This window comes from Rutilus rutilus (assembly GCF_951802725.1).
Source record: "Rutilus rutilus genome assembly, chromosome: 23".
NCBI classification, from domain to species: domain Eukaryota; kingdom Metazoa; phylum Chordata; class Actinopteri; order Cypriniformes; family Leuciscidae; genus Rutilus; species Rutilus rutilus.
In genome coordinates, this window is record NC_140233.1 from 6,143,592 (window position 1) to 6,168,872 (window position 25,281).

At 40.1% G+C, this 25,281-nt stretch overlaps 1 protein-coding gene across 1 annotated transcript; it reads right to left on the minus strand.

Moving 5' to 3' along the window:
• Positions 1-3,280: 3,280 nt before the first annotated feature.
• On the minus strand, positions 3,281-15,226 carry drd4a (dopamine receptor D4a). The gene is made up of 4 exons (XM_084398038.1): positions 14,504-15,226; positions 12,973-13,085; positions 9,651-10,213; positions 3,281-4,478 (listed from the first exon to the last, which is right to left on the minus strand). Exons 1-4 carry the CDS (start codon positions 14,729-14,731, stop codon positions 4,267-4,269), a joined length of 1,116 nt encoding a protein of 371 aa, XP_084254164.1. The 5' UTR covers positions 14,732-15,226; the 3' UTR covers positions 3,281-4,266.
• Between the last annotated feature and the right edge of the window lie 10,055 nt (positions 15,227-25,281).

Consider the following 25,281-nt stretch of genomic DNA (forward strand, 5'->3'; position numbering starts at 1 on the left):
AACCTAGTAACCAGAAATATACCCTCGTGAGAATTTATGACCGTCTAGGAGAAACTGAACAATATAAGGACCTTGCAGGAGTTACTTCGTCTTTTGAGTTGCTTCAAGTTGCATATTCCGGACAAGAAGCGAAAATATGTCATCATTACTTACCCTTCTCATTCGTTAATATTAGTAAAGCTCATTCTGAATATTAAATTTAACAGAATTATTTTGTTATGGTTACTCATTGTACGAGTGCATCCACAATGCGACACAATCAGACTAGCATGTAGCTTAGTTCAAGATAACTTTTTTATAATGTTTATGTCGTGTTTAAAATATATTACTCATTAATAATTTTTTATCTCCTTGTAAGTAAACTAGTGAACACCCTCACTAATATACGTCCCCTCCTGTGTGTGTATTTTTATAATCCACCGGATCTATTTTCTTTTCTTACCCCAGCGGGAGAACTCGGAGAACCGGAGGTTTGTCTTGAATGATGTACGCTGTCAAAATAGAACATAGCAACGGTCTGGCAACCACCCAGAACACCCCAGAAACTGCATAGCAACACAAACAACCAATCAGAACACCTCAGTAACTGCATATAAACGCCCTGGCAACCACCCGGAACACCCCAGAAACTGCACAGCAACACAAACAACCAATCAGAACACCTCAGCAGCTGCATATAAACACCCTGGCAACCACCCAGAACACCCCAGTATCATCATAGCAACATAAACAACCTGAACACCTCAATAACTGCATATAAACACCCTGGCAACCACTTAAAACACCTCAGTAAGTGCATAGCAACACAAACAACCAGTCAGAACACCTCAGTAACTGCATAGCAACGCCCTGACAACCACCTAGAACACCCCAGTAACAGCAACATAAACAACCAATCAGAACACCTCAGCATGTCTCAATTGTGTCTCCTACCTAGACAGTAGTGAAATCAAATCAAATGGAAACCTGAAGTCTCCTGCTTCTCAGATATTTCTCCTCAGGGATTAAGTTACCTCATGTGTTCGAAGTCGAACTGCTCTGTTCTACCAAGATCCACAAATCTGCTATTAGATCAAGTCAGAGACCTCAAATATGAACTCAAATATTCCCATGCAAATCACCTATGCTGCAGTGCATTTTTATTTTACAGTCAATCGAGACCTCGTGAACTTTGAAAGGCTATCAAGAGGCACGGCTGCATTTGCGCCCATGTTGTGGTCACTCTTGCACTGCGTGATGTCTTTCAGCTGTCTCAGGTGTTGTTTGACAGGTCTCCGTCTTTTAGCACGAGGAGAGAGTGGGTGGAATGGACCCGGACAGGCTGCCGCTGTAGTTTTCTGAGTATAATAAATTTCGACGTGTCTCATTTTAAAAGCATCAGGACACATTCTCCCCCCTGCGCCACAGAAGGACATGCGTCACCGTCTCTGTTTGACCTTGATATCACTCTTGGCTTTACTTTTAAGGTAATTACATTTTAATGTTTTTAGAATAAATAAAAAAAAGTCCTCGCAATGGCATAAAGAATGAAGGAGGAAACATTAGACGGATGACAGAAGAGGTTGATGACATTTTATCACAACGAACGAATACCCTCTTAGTCATCAGCATGTGGGAAAAACCTGTATTATGTAAATCTGACAGACTCTAAATAATGAATAGTGAGGGAATATTCTGCTTTAATAATACACGTCCAGGTAATCGCTAGCGGTCTTGTTTTTCTTTTTGGGTCAGGGGTTCCGAAACTTAAAGGGACAGTTCACCCTAAAATAAAAATCTAGTCACCCTGGTGTTGTTTTAATACCATATTATTCCCTTTTTCCTTTTATGGACCAAAAAAGGAGATTTTTTTAATCACAGAATGATCCCATATGAAATATGTTGTATATGACAGTGTACGATATTAATTTAATGTATTATATAACAAAAATCTTGACCTTGGTTTCTGTGCATGTTAGTGTGACTCTATTAGCGCCGTAGTTCACTCTGAGATATTCTCTTCACTCAGTTTCTCTTCAAATCAAGAGAAATTGGATTTTTTTTAATCTAGATTTCTCTCAACTTTTGTGCTTTTTCTGGGCGAGTCAAAGTAAACCCTGGCGCTAACAGTCACACTAATGTCTACTGTACAACCTCAATGTCTTTAAAGGCGCACTATGCAAGATTTGTACCTTAATATAACAGCTTCGAAATCATTTCGATGGTAAACGAACTCGTAGTGTCTATGGAAGACACTCGCACACATTTCAGACGTGAATCATAGCAGAGTCAGAGCCCGTCTACGGAGAGCCTGCCCACTCCCTATTAAGTCCTATTGTACCGAATTTTGGTTGTAGTTCCACCAGAGTTCCACTGGGGGTGATCGCCCATGAGTGCAAATTGAATGGGAGTCTATGAGGCTAGACGGCTAAATTTGTCTCTTTCACCCGATTGCCGTTGAGAAATCTCAGATTTGATTGTAGGTTTTGCAAGTTCAACATGGATTATAGGTCGAAAGTTGAATGAACGAGTACTTATGTCCTTTCGATTTCTTACAGGTTGAGTTGTTGTTGCCCATAACACGCTAGCATTCTGCTAATGAACGCTGATTGGTCAGTGAAGGACTGAGATACCGCTTGATGGCATCGTGTCATCCGCAGCGGGACCAGAAACAAACAAAACAAAAACTCTTCAAGCACGTGTGTTTGCCTGTGTCAGCTGTGTTGTCGATGCCTCGAGAGAAAAGAAAGTGCAGAGCGCGAAAGCACCAAAGTGACTGAAGGATTGCCGTAAAGCAGTATCTCTGGTCGTACGATGTGTGTGACGTCACTGACATTTTAAAAGACTTTTTAAAGCAAATAAGTGACTCAAAAAAATCTAACACCCAGCAATGTGTAATTTCTTTGCATCTCCTTTCGAAAACAACATTCAAATTACTAGACAAAAAAATTATATCCTGAGAAAAGTGGATTTTGAGGGGTATAGCGCCATAGACCTCCATTCATTCTGCACTCGTCCTGTGAGCGCCCTCATATGGAATCAGAGTGGAACTGCAACCAGTTCAGAAGCCGGAAGTTTACTGAGAGTGAAACTTCTCCCCTTATTAGACATTCTCTGGCAGAGTCGACGAAGAAAGCGCGGTCGGAAGAGTGCAGAGACGGCTCTGCGTGAGTGGTGTTTACGTCAGTAACGTTAAATACAAGTACGCCACAGCGACTCTAGGGGGTGCCGTTTGAGAAAAACGGAAACTGCACAGTGTGCCTTTAACTCCTCTTCTGGACATCAGCACAAAGAAGTTGTTGTCTGTGAAAAACATTTATTTCTCAGATGAAAGTCAGTGCAATCAGATACAAAATGAACGCCCTAACTTACGGGCCCAGGGTGAGCTCCTTCGCACATCACATGAGAACTGTAAAGCAAAGAGAGGTCATCGTAGATGGCAGACCGTTCCACAGACATTCCTGTCATAGAAGCTTCAAAGCATAAACTGGGCCTCGTCCATCAAACGCAAGCAGAACGAAATGTTTCATTTGTTCGTAAAGCCATTTTTGCATAATTTGTCATATTCGCTTCAATAACAACATCTTCCTGATTTTTTTCCCGCTCTCCAGGTATTTTTTCATTACTCGATTTTACGAAAAATTGACATGCATGTGAATTTCGTGCATGTATTTTGTGATTGCAACAATTTATGTAACTCACGTTTTATGTAATATTTACATGGAAGTCATGTATTACAACAACCAAAATCTACATTAAAAATGTTTTACGAACAATTTACCGAGACATAAATAAAATGCAATATACATTAAAAGGGCTGAACGTGTTTTTGGCAGTGGAATGGGGAAAAAAACGCAAGTTCTCGAGATGTGTCTTTTAAAAGACATATTTTAACTTGTCATGCATAAGATGCTACGAAAGATACGTCTTGCAAGCGCAACGTCAAACACGTCCGTCTAGCGCGTTTACATGGAAAAATGATGGAAAAACGTTCTGCTTGCATAAACGTAACAGTATAAAAAATGACAGTTTACATAAAATGATTTTACAAACAAATTCATTCGGCTTGCGTTTCATGAATGAGGCCCTTTGATGTCAGCTTTCAAAATGTAAACATACAAAATAAAAATGTAAAGTAAAAATGTAATGGCAGCAAACATTGTAGTGCATTTTAACCATACTTCCATATACAACATGCTGTATTTACATGCAAGCATTATTTGTCTGGTTTATTTATACTTCTGGGTATGTTTTGTTCGTAAACCGTTAGCAGAGAACACGTTCAGGCTAGCAGCAGTTGGGGAGAGTCGGCAGGAACTTCCGGAAGAACTTCCTGAACTCTGTGTTGAAGACGGTGTAGATGATGGGGTTGAGGGCGCTGTTGACGTAGCCCAGCCAGGTCACGATACTGATGACGAAGCCAGGGATTTCGCACTCCTCGCAAAGAGCCCTCATCGTGTGCACTACGAAGAACGGCGTCCAGCAGAACAGGAAGGCACCTGTGGATGGACGGATGTCAGGTGAAAAACTATTCTATGTACACATAAACATATTGTCGTCCTTTAAAGGGTTAGTTCACCCAAAAATGAAAATTCTGTCAGTAATTACTCACCCTCATGTTGTTCCAACCATGTAAGTCTTTCGTTCATCTTCGGATCACAAATTAAGATATTTTTGATGAAATCTGACAGCTGTCTCACTCCTCCATAGGCTTTCAGAGGGACCGAAACTCGCCGGCCCAGAATAGTTATTAAAAACATCGTTAAAAATAGTCCAAGTGACTACAGTGGCTATACATTAAGTTTATCATGCGCCGACAATACTTTTTGTGCGGAAAAACAACAAAAATAACGACTTTATCCAACTATTAGTGTTCTTCAATGTGGGCCTCTGACGAGAGTTCACGGGAGCGCCAGGACGCATGCGCGAGAACTGAGATTACGGCGTTCTTCTTCTACTACTACTTGTTACTGGCTGCTCACTCCTTGGGAGTATTACCGCCATCTACTGTACAAGATGACGTCCCGACATCATCGAGACCTAAATCACAATAAGTGTCGAATTCAATAGCTTACATACAGCGCGCATCTTCCTCTGCTTATAAACAGACCGTTTTGCGCTTCCTGCAATGTCGGGACGTCATCTTGTACAGTAGATGGCGGTCATACTCCCAAGGAGTGAGCAGCCAGTAACAAGTAGTAGTAGTAGAAGAAGAACGCCGTAATCTCAGTTCTCGCGCATGTGTCCTGGCACTCCCGTGAACTCTCGTCAGAGGCCCACATTGAAGAACACTAATAGTTGGATAAAGTCGTTATTTTTGTTGTTTTTCCGCACAATAAGTATTGTCGTCGCATGATAATCTTAATGCATAGCCACAGTAGTCACTTAGACTATTTTAACGATGTTTTTAATAACTATTCTGGGCCGGCGAGTTTCGGTCCCTCTGAAAGCCTATGGAGGAGTGAGACAGCTGTCAGATTTCATCAAAAATATCTTAATTTGTGATCCGAAGATGAACGAAAGACTTACATGGTTGGAACAACATGAGGGTGAGTAATTACTGACAGAATTTTCATTTTTGGGTGAACTAACCCTTTAACACTGGAAGGAAACGCCACAACTATGACTATAACAATACAGAGGAACGATATTGTTATTTTTGCTGTAATCCCACTGATTAAGTGCGATAAGGCCCGTTCGCACTATTGACAATAACTATAACATTTTAATAATCGTTCTAATTCTGTGAGAATAAGCTTGTCCTCACCACAACTAATTACGATTAATGACGGTTGTTTGAGCTTATTCGCAAGTTTTCCTCATATTGTTCGTAATACTGCTGATTAAGGCCCGTTCAAACCATGGACGATAACTATAACAATAACTATAACTTTAATAATTGTTCTTATTCTACGAGAATAGGAAAGTTCACAACTATTACGTTCACGACACAGAGGAACGAAATCGTTGAAATCACTTTCAGAGCGATTTTTTTTTCCCTGAACGATAAAAACATTAACAGCCAATCAGAATCCAATCAACGTTAAAGACTCGAGCATTTAAAGTGGCAGACGACAAAATTACAGCGCATGCTTATAATAAACAGAATGAAATCAATTGGTGTGGGCGCTAATATAGTTATAGTTCTGCCATGACAACTCTCGGCGTGGTAATGTATATGACAATGTTGATATGTCTGGTCTTGCCAACACACACACAACACACTGCTGTGAGCAAGTAAGACTATACTGTAGCATTCATGAATTACCCGTAGCAGATCTATACAGGTGGAGCTGGGGAAGGAGGAGGGTTTTTGAAAGCGCGCGGCACTGCTAAGGCAAATGCTAACCAAGTGTTTGAAGGTTGAGCAGCGAGCTCATTGGCTACTGATACAGCAGGGACCAATCAGCTGTGCCCTATAGAGAATGATGTGATTGCAAGCGTTTGAGTTAAGGACCAATCAGCCGGCGCCATCTAGATTTCCATTACAGAACTTTGTATTTATCATTCTTAGCGTGAACAGACTTGAAAATAAAAATCAAACAGCACACCGTAAACAAAAAAGTCCATAATATTCATAATAAACTGGATAAAAAAAATGTAAAAAGCCAAAGAAATCTACAGGATCACATGGATGATTGAACATCTAACCCGGTCTTCTTCATATTCCAGGCTTTTAATTGAACTTTGGAGGCAGTGAATCAACGCAAGACTTCACTAAAAGTAATTTCTTAAATGAGAAGGAATCAGAGATACAAGTTATTTTATTCACTTCTACTCGGAGAGGTTCCAGACAGACACACAGAGGGTCGCTCTCGTCAGAGGGATATGAAATATGACCCTCCGATCTGTCTTTCCCGCTCCCACTAGGAACCACAGATCTATCATCCGTCAGAAGTGAGAGGACGGAGAGGACGGGTGAAAGTCACTGTAAAGGACGTTACGTTTATCCCAGGAGTACCTTGGCTTTTATGCTTTGTTTTATATATTTTTATGTTTTATTTTTTTTTAATTATCTTTAAAAATAAAACGAATGTGGATCTTCTGACATTATGCAACTTACAACTTAGCCTAGTTTTAAAGTAAACGGGAATGAAGTAGGCCTACAATACTACATATTTTTTGCATGGCACCATTAAACTTATTTGAAACATAATTCTACATAATTATGAAATATTTACAGAAGCCTCTGACCAAGAGTAACGGTTGAAATTAAATTGCATCAATAGCCTTAAATCCTTTAGACATACAGTGGGTCTCATTCATGAAACACGAGCAACACAAATTTTTGTGTAAATCGTGTGTAAAGTGGTTCTGGCGTGAATTTTCGGATTCATTAAAATGTTCGTATTTTCCAAATGTTTGTTGGTACGAAAGAAATCTACACCTGCTCCCAGCCACGCGTAAATAGTGCGTTTAACATCCGAACGTTTTGCTCATTAATAAGGCTGCATTTTAATTCACCGTAATCGGGTACATATTTACACAGCATTTTGAAAAAATATTATATGTAATAATTACATACGGTTTTTCTTTTTACTTTTATTACGAGAGCCAGTAATAGCATCTGCAAACGGAACACAAGTCCACAAGTCTTTTTTTTATATATATATATTTTATTTTTTTTATATATATATTCAAGCTGTTTATTTATTTATTTTTAATTTTACAAGTCCGCAAGTCACAAGTGTTGCAGTCAAGCTTCATGTCGAACCATTTTCTTTTCACTTCTGGGACTGTTCGATTAACAGATGAAACTCCATTAACTGCATCTGTAATATATGCTGCCAAGCATTTTTACCTAAAGCATTTAGGTAAAAGCATTATTACCTAAAAAATCCTTTTTTTTAGGACCTGATACGCCACTATGTACGCTTGAAAATAAAATGTGGCGTTTTGAATGAACTTCTGATAATAAAACTTCAATTTCTGCATCTGAGAAATTTCTCTTCTTCATTCGCTTTTGAGAAGACATGTGGAAATCCTTCGTTTCGTGTCATAATATGATGCCCATATATAGTTGTCAGTCGGATTTACGGTAATTGAGAGAATGAGCGTGCACGCGCGTCCCATTTACAACTGATTGGAATTCATTAACACACACACACACATTTCACTATCAAATCTGACGTTTACGAAGTATTTGTGAATCAGGAGAAGAATTTTCGGGAATGTCTCTTTACGCGCAAATCACTCACATATTTACTCGTATATTTACGAATGTTTCATGAATGAGACCCACTATACGTAATGTTGGCATTTACACTCCTTTAAATTTTAAGAGAGCATTATGTGAATATATTACTTTGTTAGCGCCTTTTCAAACCTGAGCTAAACAGCACGTGTGTTATACATATCAAATAAAATAATCATAATAAATAAATGCAATTTAAAAATCCCTATTTTGTTATTAATGATTAAGTAGTACAGTATTTCAGTGGAAACATTTTTATCAAGTTGCGTGAGGCAAATGCTAGAATAAAGGATTAAAATTCATGCATTCCAACAACTTCAGCTTGAAAACAACTATTGGATCATTGAGGGTAAACGTCATGTCATTCGACTACGTATTCCTTGATCTTTACGGAGAGCTCACAGCAACCTTAAGAACAACAAATGGTGCAACCAAATAAAGGACAGTCTAAACTAGTTACTAAGCTTCTAGTGTGGACTTCTGAACAGTTGGTGTGACCCAACCCTGACCTCTCTCTCACTCTTCCACCTCCTCTTTCTCACCTGTACTCAGATTGACAAGGAGTGAAAGGGATTGCCAAGTACTGTCAGTACTGTACACGGCACAGGTACAGCACTGGCACGTCCCATGAACCCGTGAAGAGGATAAGTGCATGTCTCAGTGTGACGACGGCTGCCCCCACTCTGCCTGCTGGACTAAAGTGAGGCTTACATCATAATCGGATTGGAGGATTGCCGAGGAATGATTAGCCAATGAGGGCCAAAGGAGTTCCTCGTTTCAGCAAACGTGGACAGGGTGTTTTTAATCACTCTATGCCCATTTTAAAAGTGAGAGACTATATTTTTTGTCTCTGTTTTTATTTGAACTCACAACACCTCCAAACTGAGATGATGGTGCATTTTATGGTTAAATCAAAGCTATTTGAAAGAAATCTAAGACATTCCTCCTTCCTTATATGGAAAACATAATTTTTTTTATTCTCTAATAAATAAATTATGCTGCCAGGCAACGGCTCAGCCCACCTAATTTATTGATTATAACTGTAAAGTGCACAAAATTGCTGAAATTAAACATTTACTTAAAATAGTATTTTTTTTTTATTTAAATGGCTAGTTTAATAATAAATGATCCGCCAATTATTATTTTTATGATAAAAAAAAATATTTCCTGTAACTTATTAAACATGTGAAGTTAATTTTCAATCTGCAAATTGATGTCTATAAAAAACAATTTAAATAAATAATAATATACTTACACTATTGCATACCTCGGGTCACTAGTGACCCTATACACACTTTTTCACAAAAAAATGTGTTTTTCTTGTTATATTGTTCAGAATGACTAGATTGAGGTATAAACACCCGAGGTATGTGTTTTAAGGTTAATAAATTAATTAATGTAGTCACACAGTGTCATAAAAACTAGAGTATAGCAAGACGTGTCAACTTTGGCGTGTATTTCACATCAACTAACTTACCTACTACAACGGGAAGCACCCTCATTGCTTTCCTCTCCCTCCTGTTTATTTTCGCCCCCTTCCTTTGCCGGTTCTGGTTCTGATCTTTGCAGTTCCCAGCAGGGTAGGCGAGCATGGACACCGGATCTGGGCTGTCGTGATCGTGGTCCAGGTCCTCCGTGTCAGTGAGGTCTTTCTCGATCACAGGCGGCAGAGGGGGGGGCAGGCCAGACAGGGGCGGGAGCGAGGCGGCGGCCTCCTGAAGCTTTCGGCAGGTCTGCATGCTGTTCCTCAGCCGGGCCTTGCGCGCCTCTTCCCAATTCCTCAGGCCCCGGAACATCCCACAGTACAGCAACAGCATGATGGGGCACGGCACGAAAAACGAACAGACGGAGGAATAGACCACGTAGTTGTTGTCCTCCAGCTTGCATTCGCTGTTGTCCCGGTCGGGGACGTCGTTGATGCCGAACATCACGGGGGAGGCCACGGCTAAGGCCAGGATCCATGTGGCGGAAAGCAGGACAATCTGTCGCTGGTCCACATGTTGGCGGTTGTAGTTAAGCGGGACAAAGACTGCGATGAACCTGTTGCAAACCATGAGGTATTATAATGCAAAACTATTTAAAAACCTTTCTTGACCCTAATCAACCCCTTACTTTCATCTTTAAATGCTAGCTGGTCGAATCCCTTATTGGCTAATTGAGTTGACCCAATTGTGTGTTGACCTGAACCCTCATCTGCTACAGATAATACCACTCGTATCCAACGTGTGTGTATTTTAGAACGTGGTTTCACGAAACCTGTGAAATGTCCAGGTCATAATTCTCACCCCAAAATTCAAACATTTTTCATTATTATTATTGTGTGCCTTTAGTAAAAAAAAAAAGAAAACTACCACTTTTGGTACAATAATTTGGGGCAAAAAGTCCTTAAATGTCATAAAAATAAATTGTGTGTGTGTGTTCTTTATGCAAAATAAACTAAATGAAAAAAAAAAAGCCTATTATAAAAAAAATTGGAAACTACCACTTAAAAAAAAGTACAAGAATACATAAAAAATATGGGGCTTAAGTGCTTAAATGTCATATATATACATTATTTAATAATAATTTTCTAATAATATGTATTTTATGCTAAAATAAAAGTGTTAATATATATGTCAGATTCATGTATATTATAGTTTTATTTAATAACTGTTCTCTATGAATCTCCAAGCTGCATATCATCTCCATATCAGTGATAGAAGAAGCCTCTATTGCTGAGCGAGTACATTTCTAAACAGGAGTGTGAACCCTGAGGCATCTATCCGGCTCTGGACGCATATGGCTGTTACACAAATCAAACGCAGCGGTGTCCGTGTATCTGTTCTCAACACATTGCTTTTTCATGCTGATTCTGTGGCGACTTCTGCCAAGTGGTGTGTGTTTGCAGCCTTTTCCTTGCATAACAAGTTTCATGCTGTTGTATCTCCAGAGCGCCGCCCTGAGCATATATCTCATTAATCTCTCAAAACACCGTCTGCTGAGCCACATCGAATGGCAGGACGATAATGACCCTCCGGTTGACTCGAATCACCAAGGCCAGCGACGGCGGGACAATCTAACGATGAATCCGGTGTAATTTCAAGATACTTGGCAACTTAATGCCATTTAGTTATTCTGAATACATTTCTTTCTGCCTGTATCTCTTTTCTTTTAAACATAGCGGGGAAGCTATGAACTTTTATTACAAATGCTATTTCATCGTGTCTTCAAACAGAACCACAATTAGGAAGGTAACCTGCTGTGACCCTTATCGCTCTCCAAAATATAAAACTATAGCTGTGCAAAAATCAGTGCACTGCATGAATCTGATTCATCGATCCTCGCCCTAGTTCAGGCGTCGGACTTTAAAGGCATGTTTTACGCATTTCGTGTCTGCCGCACACACAGTAACCGCAGCCGCGCGCACACTTTAAGCTTTCACACAGCATTTCTACAACTCTATACCCCAAATAAAGTGTCTTCTGGATCACCACTGTGGGTTTTTCCTTTGATAACGACTATAAATAAATAAATAAAATGTTTTAAAGTGGGTGCAAACTATTTCAGCATGATATCTAATTTGCATTAGGATGGAAAACATGATGGTAATACATTTTCTCTAAGTTTCTGTTTACACCTGGTATTAAGATCCGTTTTGGTCGATTTGGATCCGAGTAGACGAGGGAGACACGTTCCTGTTTACACCTGGTGCTTTAATCTGTATTTAGTCTCTTTATAAGTCTCTTTTGTCCACTTTTGACCACTTCTGTCCTGATTTCTTCGAGGGGAGGGTCTATGGGCGAGTAAATGTATGGGATTTTCAGATCTTTCGATCTAATGGACAAAATAAGCTCGTGTAATTTACATATGAACACGTCCAGAGACACAAGACCAGCGAACGCTGCGAGTGTGTGTTAGAAATCAGGAATGGAGAGAGAACATTATGCTTGGTACATTTTTCATCTTCAAACCAATCTTGGGTCTTCAGCCGATAAAGTTTAAATCCCGTCTGGCTCGAGCTCTTCCCATAATGTCACTCATTAGATCAGTAGACGGAGAGAAGAAGGTCTTCTGTGGCTGTTTGAACACATTCGATCACATGAGCGTTTACACTATGAAAGCAATCCGGTCGAATGTGTTTTCAACTATATCTGGAAGTGGTGGAAAGTGGACAAGCTCAAAACGCATTTTAATACCAGATGTAAACAGGGCCTAAAGTGTAGCTATTATCTACTTAAACCATGAAGATTCAGTCCAAACTGAATTACAATTGACCGTTCGCAAAGACCCGCCCCCTTTAGTTACTGTTGCTATGTCCGACAAGCCACGCCTCTCTCACGCCCCACCATGTTCTCACGCAGTGAAACTGACAACACACTGACAGACAGGACAGAGCAGGTCACTTTTGATATGAAACAAAGTCTCAACTTTCACATTTGGTCATTTTATAAAGAAATTTAAACGGTAAATACCGTTTTGTGTCTCTTTAATGTGTCTGACAGATCGCTCAGTTAAAGCTGCTCGAGAACCGATCATCTCTTCCTTCTAGTTCATTTATAGCATCAAATAAACATGAATGAACATCAGAAGAAATGTTGTTTTAACCGCGGAAAGACGTCAGTACGTCAGTTAATCTACTAAGACTGCTTTGTCGGACAAAAATGGCGGATTCGGCGGATGGCGGATTATGATAGGTCAGATCGCCTGTCAATCAAACTCCCTGCGAAGGGTCAATTGCTTTAATGGTTTTAGTTTTTTATTTTAGTTACCGCTATTAACGCACAGACACAACGTGTGCAACAGCTCGATGTCAGACCCACCTGTCTATGCTGATGGCACAGAGGTTAAATATGGAGGCGGTGCAAAGCATCACGTCCATCGTCATCAGTCCATCACAAAGGGTCATATTAAGGGACCAAACTCCATCCTGGAACTGAGAGGGAGAGAAAATCATCACTGTCTTTTACTCTTTACCAATTTGTTGCTTGCTTCTCTCATGCATGCCATGTTTTCCTATCATTTCATTCCCATGGCTCTCTGACCTCTTTCGCCTTCCCCTAACCTCCTGTTCACAGCGGAGCGACTGTGCGAAACCTTAATTTCCCTATTATCCGCTTGGCGTTGTCACAACACACACACACAGACACACACACCACATGCTCTCAGGCTGATGGTAATTTAGTACCTGATGTGCATCATGTGTTCTAAAAAAAAAAGAGAGATAAAACAGCAGAGAGGAGGATTTAATGGCATTTTAATTATTGGCCAGGAGATGAGGACAGATTCCTAATTGCTTTTTGGTAATGGCCTCTCTCCCATGCCAACGAGCACCGTTCCCCCTACAAGTGGAAGCCATGAGATCGTGGTGAGGGGACTCATGTAAAATTGTAATTAAGCCACGGCTGACTCACTGGAGCTTATTTTTCTCTGTGTCCTTGTACTGAAGAGCCAGCCAAACAACCATGAGTTGTTTGCTTCGGTCCCGGTGACCTTGTCTCCGCTGTCTGGGGGCCTCAGAATCCCGTCTAGGGGATACGGTAACTAGCATGGCCTCAAATGTCCGATCGACAGTTAATTTGGAGGCCTCTTTAGTGGAAGGCCTCGCGCCCGCATCCCGGGGTGACAGACAATGTGTGTTGTGTGATGTGTGTTCATGATGTCCGCTCTGGTAGAGACAGACAATCTCAGCAGCAGGGGGCCGTTGCAGGCCGGATGAATGCAAGTCTGCAAAGTTTTTCACGCAAGGGTAACAATTGAGCATTGATGCTAAGTTCGTCTTGCGATTTTATGGAAAGGTGTCAGGTGATCAGATCGATTAAGTGTTAGATGATCTATAGTCAATAGATGAAAGGTTACTGTTATCATTGTTAACCATAGTATTGGCAAGCTACTACAGTTACTGTTGCTACAAGAAAACCGTTTTAGCTACTAAGTTTTACGTTCATGTGTATGTATACACACACTTAATATTAAATATTAAAACAATATATTGCATAAAAATACGTATTAACAGCTACGTTTTACGTTCACACACACACACACACACACATATATATATACACACACACACAAATATAATATATCTATTGTATAAATATAGCATGAAATCAACTTATTTTAATTCAGCAATTATTTATACATATACATTTCTGACTTAAAATAAACTTGGTTTACAAGTACAGACATGTTAAAACCAGCATGAAAGTGGCCAATGCTCACAGTGGGTCATTTAAGATGATCACCAGGTAAACCAGCTTAGCGGGGTTTTACAAACCTGTTTGTTTTCTGGTCACCTTGCAAATACACAATATTGAGATTAGAATATCTAGCTAATGAATAATCTTAACTCACCTCTGTATACACGAACAGCGGTAATACCAGAACAGCCAACAGCAAATCAGCAACAGCCAAACTGACTATGAAGTAGTTAGTTGTGGTTTTCAGCGCTTTCTCCGTGTAAACGCTCAGACACACCAGCACGTTCCCACAAATGATGATAATGATCAATAATACCCCGAATATGAGCGCTGGGAAGTTGTAGTTCGTGGTGTGGCTGGAGATGGTGAGGTTGGCTGGCATGTCTGCCTCTATAATAACCTGTCATCTGGGAATCCTTTGATAAAACTGACCGTTAAAACCCGTTTCTTCTTAGCCATTATTTGAGCGCTCCTGAAAACTCCGACCCGCGTCCCATTATTTTTGGTCTTTAAAGGAAAAAAGACGTCGAGAGTCCCAGTAAGCTCTAAGATCATCGCTGGTCATTCTTCGTTGTTTGACGCAAAAGTTTTCTGTTAGGTTCACACAGCCCGAGCTCGCGCGTCTATTTCCATCCACCTGCGCGCGCGTCTTAAAGCGGCTTATAGCGTCGCGCTGTTAATATCTGAGGCGGTTCATTATATTGACGCGAGGTTATTGAAAACGCTTATCTTTATAATAACATCACTTGTTAAAGTTGGTGAATAGGGCTGTAAATAAAGCCTCTCGGCGTTTCACCGGTTGACCGTCCGGTGTCTCTCCGCTTTAGTTTGACCGTAACGATCCACGGGAGTGATAATCTCGTCATCTCTGACGGGTGGGTGTGACATTTCCCCCGAGTGGCTTAACTAAGGATGGAGGTTTAGGCTAAATCTTGCGTTTCTTACAACACTAAATAATCACTTATATTACTTTTAGTCCAATGTGCGTATAATAGGGGTGAATTTATTTGACTAGAGATAATAAGCTAGGCCTTTATGTTTTTTCGACGAGCATAACTTAAATTGTCTTTGCCTCTTGTAGCACAGAATCAAACGCCAACTGTCATAAAGACATTTATTTATATATATTTTTTGTAACTTGATGCAAAGGTAGTATAATACTAAGTAGGCTATAGTGTTATAAATGTACATACATAAAAATAAAATAAAATAAAATATAAAAAAAAAACTTTGCAGGATTTAAGATGCTGAGGACCGTTAAAAATAGTCATCACAGTCTGTGAAAAGGGTCCATTGCTTCTAATTTGTTTTCAGTATATTTTTTCTGTCCTTTTATTATCTTATTTTTTTTCAAGATTTTAAATTAAAGTGCATATTATTGTTATATGTATGAGGACAAGTTAAAGTCCCCATGAAATCAAAATGGACGTTTTTTAGCTTTTAGAATGAATATGTAAGCCTTATTGTTATCTATAAGCTAGTGTGCTCCAAAACAATGACAAAATGTGCGTTTAGAAGATATAAGCGTTTAAAACTTACAATCTCTCACTTTCGCCAATATGGATCAATGATTTTGATGACATTACTCTGCACTTCAGATTTTCATCAGATTCTGTCCAATCAAATGCTCGCTAGAATCTGAAGCTCCGCCCCCTACATAATAAATAATAGACGCTGAAGCTAAAATCAATCACTTGTTCACACATTTACTGTTTTCTACATGGTGAATGGCACATAGTGCACTATATAGGGAACGATTCAAACAGTGTAAATATGCGAATGAAGCCTGGTTTCACATTAGTGTCACGCGAACCGACGCAGCTCCGGCACAGTGCGGATCATATGTGCGAGTCATCGCTGACCACAAAACATATCGGACCCATTTGAAATCTACACAGAATGCAGTATTTTAAAGCGATTAGGAGGAGAAACGATAGAGATTAGAAGGAAACTGCGGCTTTATCGAGCTCAACAGCTCTGGCCGAGCCGTGATATAAACAAAATGCTATTGGCTAAAGGGGAGGAGCTGTTCGATATGTCCCGCCCTGTCTTCCTGTTTCAGTGGACATTACGTCAACACACTGAATAATGCTGTGCGTTTTAAGGCACTTCAATGGTCCCTTTAATATGAGTTCTAGCGTGTGTAAATAATAATAGCCATAATAATAATAATAGGCAATAATAATAATAAGAGAATATACGGAAATATGTAGTTTAAAGTAATTTTCGACAGAGTTTTGCATGTCGCACTGCGGGATGCATATGTTGTGCCAGCAGAACAGGGCTTAAACAATGGATTGTGTGTTTGTGGTTCGTAAAATGGCCAGTTAAACATTTGTCAAAACAAATTAGCACTGCTTTCATTTGGGCTGTCGTGTGGAGAAGTTCCCGCAGGTGTCTCTTTGTGTCTGGTCATCTTTATTATGATTGGCATGCCTCTATAATCCATTCCACTGAGGAAGCTTAGTAGTCACTGATGACATCATTATCATAATCATCATCAACATTGTCATCATGATTAGTGTTTACTCTACCGTGGTGAGCAGAAATGTTTGATTGGGTCTATAAGCTGCTTTGATCTGCAGATTCAGACGTGGGTTGTTGGACTGAGGAAAGACGCTTGTCTAACCGTTCAAATCTCACCCACAAACAACTAAATGATGTTCATTTGTTGTCATGTTTGCTAAGTTTGTTGGTTTCAAAAAGTGTTTGTAGCGCATATGGTGAGCGACGTTCGTCTAGTACGCAACTGTGTGCCATGATCTGTTTTGCTATATGGATTATCTGTGTAGGTTTCATCTGCATTATAATAAGTAATGATTTGACCTTTCCAGGTTGTAAAGACGAATGCAGGAAGGCTGACCTTTTAGATGTAAAAAGCCTGCTGATTTGTTCAGCCAAATTGTGAGTAAAACTCATTAATTCAGTAAATGTAATATGACATGAACAGTATTTATGCATATTGATTGAAACATTTGAAGATTAATTCATTCGTTACTCATTGATGTCTCAATTATATTTTGTGGCTAACCGTTTCTTTTTAAAGCGCAATATCTGCACCTATGACCTTTTCTGAATGATTTATTATAAGTATTAATTTTAGAGCTATATGACTATGTTGGAGGAGACTGGACCAGACTTTCAGTCAGCTATACATCAAACTGGTAAGGTGAACAACTTTATTTCAACTGTGACCAACAGGAATGTACCGAATTAAAAAAATTACAAAGCAAAACAAAAAAGTTAGTTTCTATGGACAGCATCGGGGACGGTTGATTATTACCACAGAAAATTATTTGATCTCACTACCTAGTTTGTATAAACTGTTAATAAAAAGTAATGTCACAATGGAAGTCTGTCTGGAAGGTTTGATGTCCCCAGAGTGTGTATGTGAAGTTTTAGCTCAAAACACCCCACAGATATTTGTATATAGCATGTTAAAATTGTCCATTTTTGAGGGTGAGCAAAAACGCACCGTTTTGTGTCTGTTCCTTTAAATGCAAATGAGCTGCTGCTCCCGGCACAGGGGGCGGAGCTTCAACAGCTTGCACTCACACAGACATGCACTGAAAATGTCAAAAACTTTTAGCCTTTTATGTTCAAACCAGATTCAGACAGTGATGGAGAGACTCAAGAAGAAGTGACAATATGTATAGGCAACAGAATAGAATTTTTTGAATTTCTGAATGGTTAGTTTACATAATTTATGGAGCTTATGTGTAGTTATCTTCTAGTCATTGATTAGCATATTCTGTCTTGATAATCTATAAATCGTGTTCAGGGGGCGGGGTTTATGTAAATTCTAGGGTTGGTGATGTCACTAACCCTGGAGGAATGTGGTGTTTGTTGTAGTCCTTAAAAAACGATTTCTTTAAAAGAAAATATCTCCCTTTGCTTTGAACCTTGAGCGTTGTAACTTTGCAGATGTTGTTTATGCTCAAAAAGCAACATTACACACTAACTAAAGTTAGAAAAGTGAAATCATAACTAACCACCCCTTTAAATTTAGAAGCTAGAAATGCAGCTTGTATTTGTATTTTGGTGTTTATAATAATTTTTTTGTATGAGCAGCAAAGTTGTCTAAAATATCATTTATTTATTTTTTATTGGGTGTATGGATTTACATGTTCCTGTACTGTAAACAAAGTTTTGTGTTTTTCTCAAGTTAAAATATTTGTGCACATATTGCGCTCATTTTAGCTCCGGTATAGAGAATAGATCATTCATTTTGCAGTTTATGGAAGTTAAACAGTTCTGTGTGTTTGTGTCCTGATTAAAGTATTCGTCAGTTTTCGAGGAAAAAGAGTCGTATCCTTCTCGGAGAAAAGTTAAATTGCTGTTACACACAAACCCTTTGATATTTGCAGTTATCTTTCTTTCGTTAGACAGAAGAGTAAAAGTAAACACCTGGCGTTTTCATTTTGATTTGTGCTTTTAATTTAAGAAACTGCAGCATAAATTTCTGTTATTATTAAGGGACATAAAACCATTTTATCACTTGTGCATGTCTCATCCAATGTCCCTTCTCATTATTGTCAGATTAAACCTTAAGTAGTATTCTAATAAAAACACTTACTGTCACCATTAAACGTTATTAAATCCAATTTGTATGCAAGTGTTAGACGGTAATTTACTGTAATGTGTAAGCTTTGGTTAAAGTGAAGGGACAGTAACAGTAAATCTAAACCTGAATATAAAAGCAACAGACCCGGCTCACAAAATCTGAAGGAAAACGCAGGGTACTAAAATGCAAATAACCATATCATCAAAGCAAACAAATTTTCAACTAAAATGAATCCCATATCATTTTCTTGTTGCAATTTCAAAGGCATATTTTTCTGTTACTGTCACTGTTAATATTGCTAATATACTAATACAATATATTAAGCTTAGTGTTATTTGATGTGTTAGGCTGGTAACTTTTATGCATTCAAAAAATGATCATTATCCCCTTTGTGATATTATATCGGACAGTTTTGCGTATTTGTTGAGGTTAGTGTTATGCCATGCATGAAAACACTGTGAAAATAACATCAAACCCCCCCCAGATGTAAATAAGCAATACATTGTGAAGTGTGTTTTTGAGTGTTTGATCACAGATGGCTGACGGAACGGGTGCAGATGCTGCGCGCGTCTGCCATGTCTACTCTTACGGAGATTGGTTTTGGCTCAGCCGGGGCAGTTATACGACAGCAGGAGGGCATTATGGGTAAATGGTCATGTGGTGTGATCTGTTACATGAACATCTTTCACAGTGAGGGTGTTTGTTTACCTGCATGTCATGGTGTAGATTTTAATTACAGGTTCACACACACACACACACACACACACACACACACACACACAGACACACACACACACACGTTGGGTTTCCATGCTTTATGGGGACTCTCCATAGACATAATGGGTTTTATACTGTACAAACTGTATATTCTGTCCCCTTAAACCTACTATGCATCACACACAACTTTCTGCTATTTTAGATTTTCAAAATAGATCATTCTGTATGATTCATAAGCTTATTTCTTCATGGGGACCAAAAAATATCCCCACAAGGTCTTACTCATCAGCTTACTCATCTACCCCCATAATTAATGATTAATTATAATATTGATTTTCAACTTCGGTGAATTAAAACAGTGTTATTTACATGATAATTAAAGGGAAAAGTGGCTGACCTTTAAAAGGAGAATTTAAGAAAATGCTCAGTCACAATCTGTTGATGTTCATCTTATGCAAACAACACAATTTCAATGGAATTCATAACTATTTTACGTTTTGGGTATTTGGTTCGTATGAATCCTTACAATCCCATTTGTAAGTTTTCACACGATCTGCTTAGGTTTAGGGGTGGCACTTCATGCCTTATTTTTGTTTTTAGAAATCGTACGTTTTTTAACTAATAATAATGTAGCCTATATTTATCTGAAATCACCACCTTGTAAAATAGTTTTATTTTCTCACGAGTTAGCGTTGTGCATTGTCATTTTGCCGTGTCTACCACAGTTAGTCAGACAACTAACTGAGATTTTAATCATGTTCTAAACGTTTTTTTTGTTGTTGTTTTTTTGTTGTTGTTGTGATATAAATCTTTGTGATAAGTAGAGCAGTTTCAAACCATTCAAGCAGGTCATTGTTGTTTAGCAAAAAGTGACTTTAAACAGTCCTTTTTTAAAACTCATTGTATAAAATATATATATTTTTAAGTTCTCCAGTCATCCACAAAGAAGTGAGGGAAAAAAGCATTGAAACTCACTGAAAACTGTCACTGCCGATCTAGTTATTTCTCATTTACACAATCACAACATTTGTGATGGAAATGTTGAGAATTTCCATCAGTCGTTTAATATTTAGTTGAATATTCCTGTTTCCTATTCCTATTTTTAGGCTATTTATGAAAAAAAGGAAAGTTTGGCTACTTTCATAATTGTTTCAAAGGCACTTGACGCCCTCTATTGGCAGCCTTTGATTTGAAGGTCTTCAGCATTAACAGGATCAAAACAATTATTTTGGGATTCGTTGATCCGAACACAAAAATATTATCTGAAAATAGTTCAGTTTTACTCGCTATTTTGGCGAATCTGAGCAAAGTTTGAGAGATTGTTGAGATCTCCAGGAGAGGAGACACATGAGATAACTGAGGTATTTTTCTCAGGAGAAACATCTATGGCTGGCTTTAAGACACAGATTATGCAAGTTAAGACTGATCATAACTTTTAAGTCATTTACAAGCTAGTTCTGTCAAATCGATTAGTCGCATCTAACAAAAGTTTGTTGCGTAACACAAGATTGAACCTCATTCTCGAATTTCAAGCGAACATGCTTGAGCTTCTGTTTACCACAACTGTTGATGAATGTTTATATGTGAATTAAAGCCTAAATCCAATCTGTTCATCATAAAGCGATCGAGTCTCTTCAGAAAATTTGGACTAAACTGCTCAATTCATATGGATTAGTTTTACAATCTATTTATGAACTTTTTGAAGCGTCAAAGTGGTAGTTGCGTAGCTGTCAATGGAGAGACAGAAACCTCTCAGATTTCATCGAAAAGATCTTCAACTGTTGTTTTAAAGATGAACAAAAGTCTTACGGGTTTGGAACATCATGAGAGTTCATGAGTTAAATTTTTGGGTGAACTATCTCTTTGACATGTTTATTGTAATCTAAATGAACTGAGCTCAGCGGATAGGAAATATAATATTTCGAAAAGACACCAGCCTAAAATTACATTCAACAATTATTCTGAATATCTATCACATGCTCTAAATATGTCCGTTCAAGCTGCCCTTTCCATTTCCATCTCATGCCGCTCAGTCATCAAAATATCAGTCATCAACACATCAGTCATCAACCCGCGTGTCATTTAAACCCTCGTGGATATACAGTACGTGGCAATTTCAATCATGCCAGTGTTGTAATTACCGCAGTCACAAACCGCTTTTTATCCCCACCTAATTGTGTATTATTATAAAATATGTCTAAAGATCTATAAAAAGAGGTCGTGCCAGCTGTCTCGGCTCTTCACCAAATCATTCTTAACAGAAACGAATGTGTTCAATAACCTCTGAGAGAGCTTTAGTTCTCATTATTCCTTCATACCCTCAAATTAGCGTCAATTGCGACGCTTAAGAACGCATGTGGCTGTGATTCACTGCAGTTGGTGAGATAGAGTTTAAGTCGTGTCTGTAAAAGAGAAACGAGAGCATGATTTGAATCGTCTGTTGTAGGCTACTGAATGTCCTCATCTTCCCGCTAAACTACTGAAGGACAATTAAAAAGACACCCTTTTAACGTGCATACATTTCATTAGGCGTAAACTTTGGCATTACAGGCTTTATTGAGAAGTTGTATTGGGTCACGGGTAATGTTTTTCAACCTGGGGTCTGGGGCCGCAAGGGTAGGGGTCTTATTTATTTAGGGGTTTATTTATAACTAACTAAATAAATATATTTAATAAAATGAATAAAACATTGATTAAAATAAATAGATTACAAAAATGTTATATATCTAAATAAATAATACAGCACTGCAGTCAGTAGAACATTTTTAATAATGTAACATAAGAAACGAAATATTTTCCAAAAACTATTTTATGCATATTTATAATATTAATTTTAACAGTAGGCTATGTGAATTTTTTTTACATGAAAATATATTGCTACCTTTTAAAATGTAGTATGGGTGGCGCTCACACCAGGACGATCATGTTTGAGGGTCCATCATCCGAAAGATTGAAAACCCCTGTAGGACCCGGCTTCAAGCGAAAACGTCCAAACTCATAAATCAAATGAGTTGCAGTGAGCTCGTTTGGGTTTTCATGATGCTCACTGCAATGCTTTTGTCAAATACAGAGACATGACATGATTGGGGTTTGGTCCCAAAGCACTTCATTCTTGATTAATTACAGTTTTTCTTGATTGCTTAAACACTATAACCAGGCTTTTGAACTAAAATTTCAAAACCATTACGCCATTTATCAAAAAGCACACCCATTCCCCTAAACTATAAACACTATTCCCCTGTTTTTTGGCACATAAGTCAGATTTGTTGAACTGTCACTGCAAAACTCTACACACAAATCCCTTCATTTCTCATTGCCTACACCATGTTGTCATTTAGAAAGCACTAGCATTCAATATTGTTCACTCAAGTCAGCACAGCTTCAGCTCAGCTAGCACACAATTACCCAAGTGGAAACACTCAGAGTCAAAATTGATCACACACCATCCTTCAATAGATAGATAAAAGGGCCAGAGTCAGTTCATTGGGTTTTGGAACAATGGATCCAGAAAGACATGAAGAAGAGGTCGAGGACACGGAGGAGGAGGAGGAGGGGGAGGGAAGAGCAGTAGGGACTGGAGGAAGAGGTGAAGGAAGAGGTTGAGGACACCGGAGTGGAGGAGGAGGAGGAGGAGGAGGAGGAGGGAAGAGCAGCAGGGAGTGGAGGAAGAGGTGAAGGAAGAAGCTGAGGACACCGGAGTGGAGGAGGAGGAGGGAAGAGCAGCAGGAAGTGGAGGAAGAGGTGAAGGAAGAAGCTGAGGACACCGGAGTGGAGGAGGAGGAGGAGGGAAGAGCAGCAGGGAGTGGAGGAAGAGGTGAAGGAAGAAGCTGAGGACACCGGAGTGGAGGAGGAGGAGGAGGGAAGAGCAGTAGGGACTGGAGGAAGAGGTCGAGGACACGGAGGAGGAGGAGGAGGGAAGAGCAGTAGGGACTGGAGGAAGAGGTGAAGGAAGAGGTTGAGGACACCGGAGTGAAGGAGGAGGAGGAGGGAAGAGCAGTAGGGACTGGAGGAAGAGCAGTAGGGACTGGAGGAGGAGGAGGAGGAGGAGGGAAGAGCAGTAGGGAGTGGAGGAAGAGGTGAAGGAAGAAGCTGAGGACACCGGAGTGGAGGAGGAGGAGGAGGGAAGAGCAGTAGGGACTGGAGGAAGAGGTGAAGGAAGAGGCTGAGGACACCGGAGTGGAGGAGGAGGAGGAGGGAAGAGCAGTAGGGACTGGAGGAAGAGGTGAAGGAAGAGGCTGAGGACACCGGAGTGGAGGAGGAGGAGGAGGGAAGAGCAGTAGGGACTGGAGGAAGAGGTGAAGGAAGAGGCTGAGGACACCGGAGTGGAGGAGGAGGGAAGAGCAGTAGGGAGTGGAGGAAGAGGTGAAGGAAGAGGCTGAGGACACCGGAGTGGAGGAGGAGGGAAGAGCAGTAGGGAGTGGAGGAAGAGGTGAAGGAAGAGGCTGAGGACACCGGAGTGGAGGAGGAGGAGGAGGGAAGAGCAGTAGGGACTGGAGGAAGAGCAGTAGGGACTGGAGGAGGAGGAGGAGGAGGAGGAGGAGGGAAGAGCAGTAGGGAGTGGAGGAAGAGGTGAAGAAAGAGGTTGAGGACACCGGAGTGGAGGAGGAGGAGGAGGAGGGAAGAGCAGTAGGGAGTGGAGGAAGAGGTGAAGGAAGAAGCTGAGGACACCGGAGTGGAGGAGGAGGAGGAGGGAAGAGCAGTAGGGACTGGAGGAAGAGGTGAAGGAAGAGGCTGAGGACACCGGAGTGGAGGAGGAGGGAAGAGCAGTAGGGAGTGGAGGAAGAGGTGAAGGAAGAGGCTGAGGACACCGGAGTGGAGGAGGAGGAGGAGGGAAGAGCAGTAGGGACTGGAGGAAGAGCAGTAGGGACTGGAGGAGGAGGAGGAGGAGGAGGAGGAGGGAAGAGCAGTAGGGAGTGGAGGAAGAGGTGAAGAAAGAGGTTGAGGACACCGGAGTGGAGGAGGAGGAGGAGGAGGAGGAGGAGGGAAGAGCAGTAGGGAGTGGAGGAAGAGGTGAAGGAAGAGGAGGAAGAAGGGGGAGGGGAAGGGCAAGGCCAAAGAGACAAGCATGCCACTCTAGTTGCCCATGTCTTTGTCCATGGTGTGACTATGAGGGAAGCTGGGCTACGAGGAAGGCCAAACTTGAGTCGCTTCACCGTCGCCTCAATCATAAGAACCTTCCGGGAGAAAAACAGGTACAGTAGATGTGCTTCAGACTGCTCTCTACTGTAACTGTTGAGTGCAGTACACTGTGCTGTGATAACACATACATGTACTGTAGCTGTTGCCCTATACTACTGTAATAAAAAGAAATGCATCAAATTGCCTCACATAGTTTTCTGAATGCTTCCATTTTGTAAAAAGAATGTGTTACAGTTACAGTAATCAGTACTTCTATTTTTCTAGGACACAGAGAGGATGAAATGGAAGAAGCCTGCCAAATATTTCAGCTGATGCGTGCCAGCGGGGAACGGGCACGCATCAGCTGAAATATTTGGCAGGCTTCTTCCAAGCCCCCCCACCCCCCGCTGCCTATAGGGCCAATATAGCCTGTGATGTGGACGAGATCCTCTGGCCTGACTCAGACCAAAGACGGGATGTTGGGGCAGAATATTTTTTTGCTTGGTGTATTGTACTGTACAGTACATTAAGGA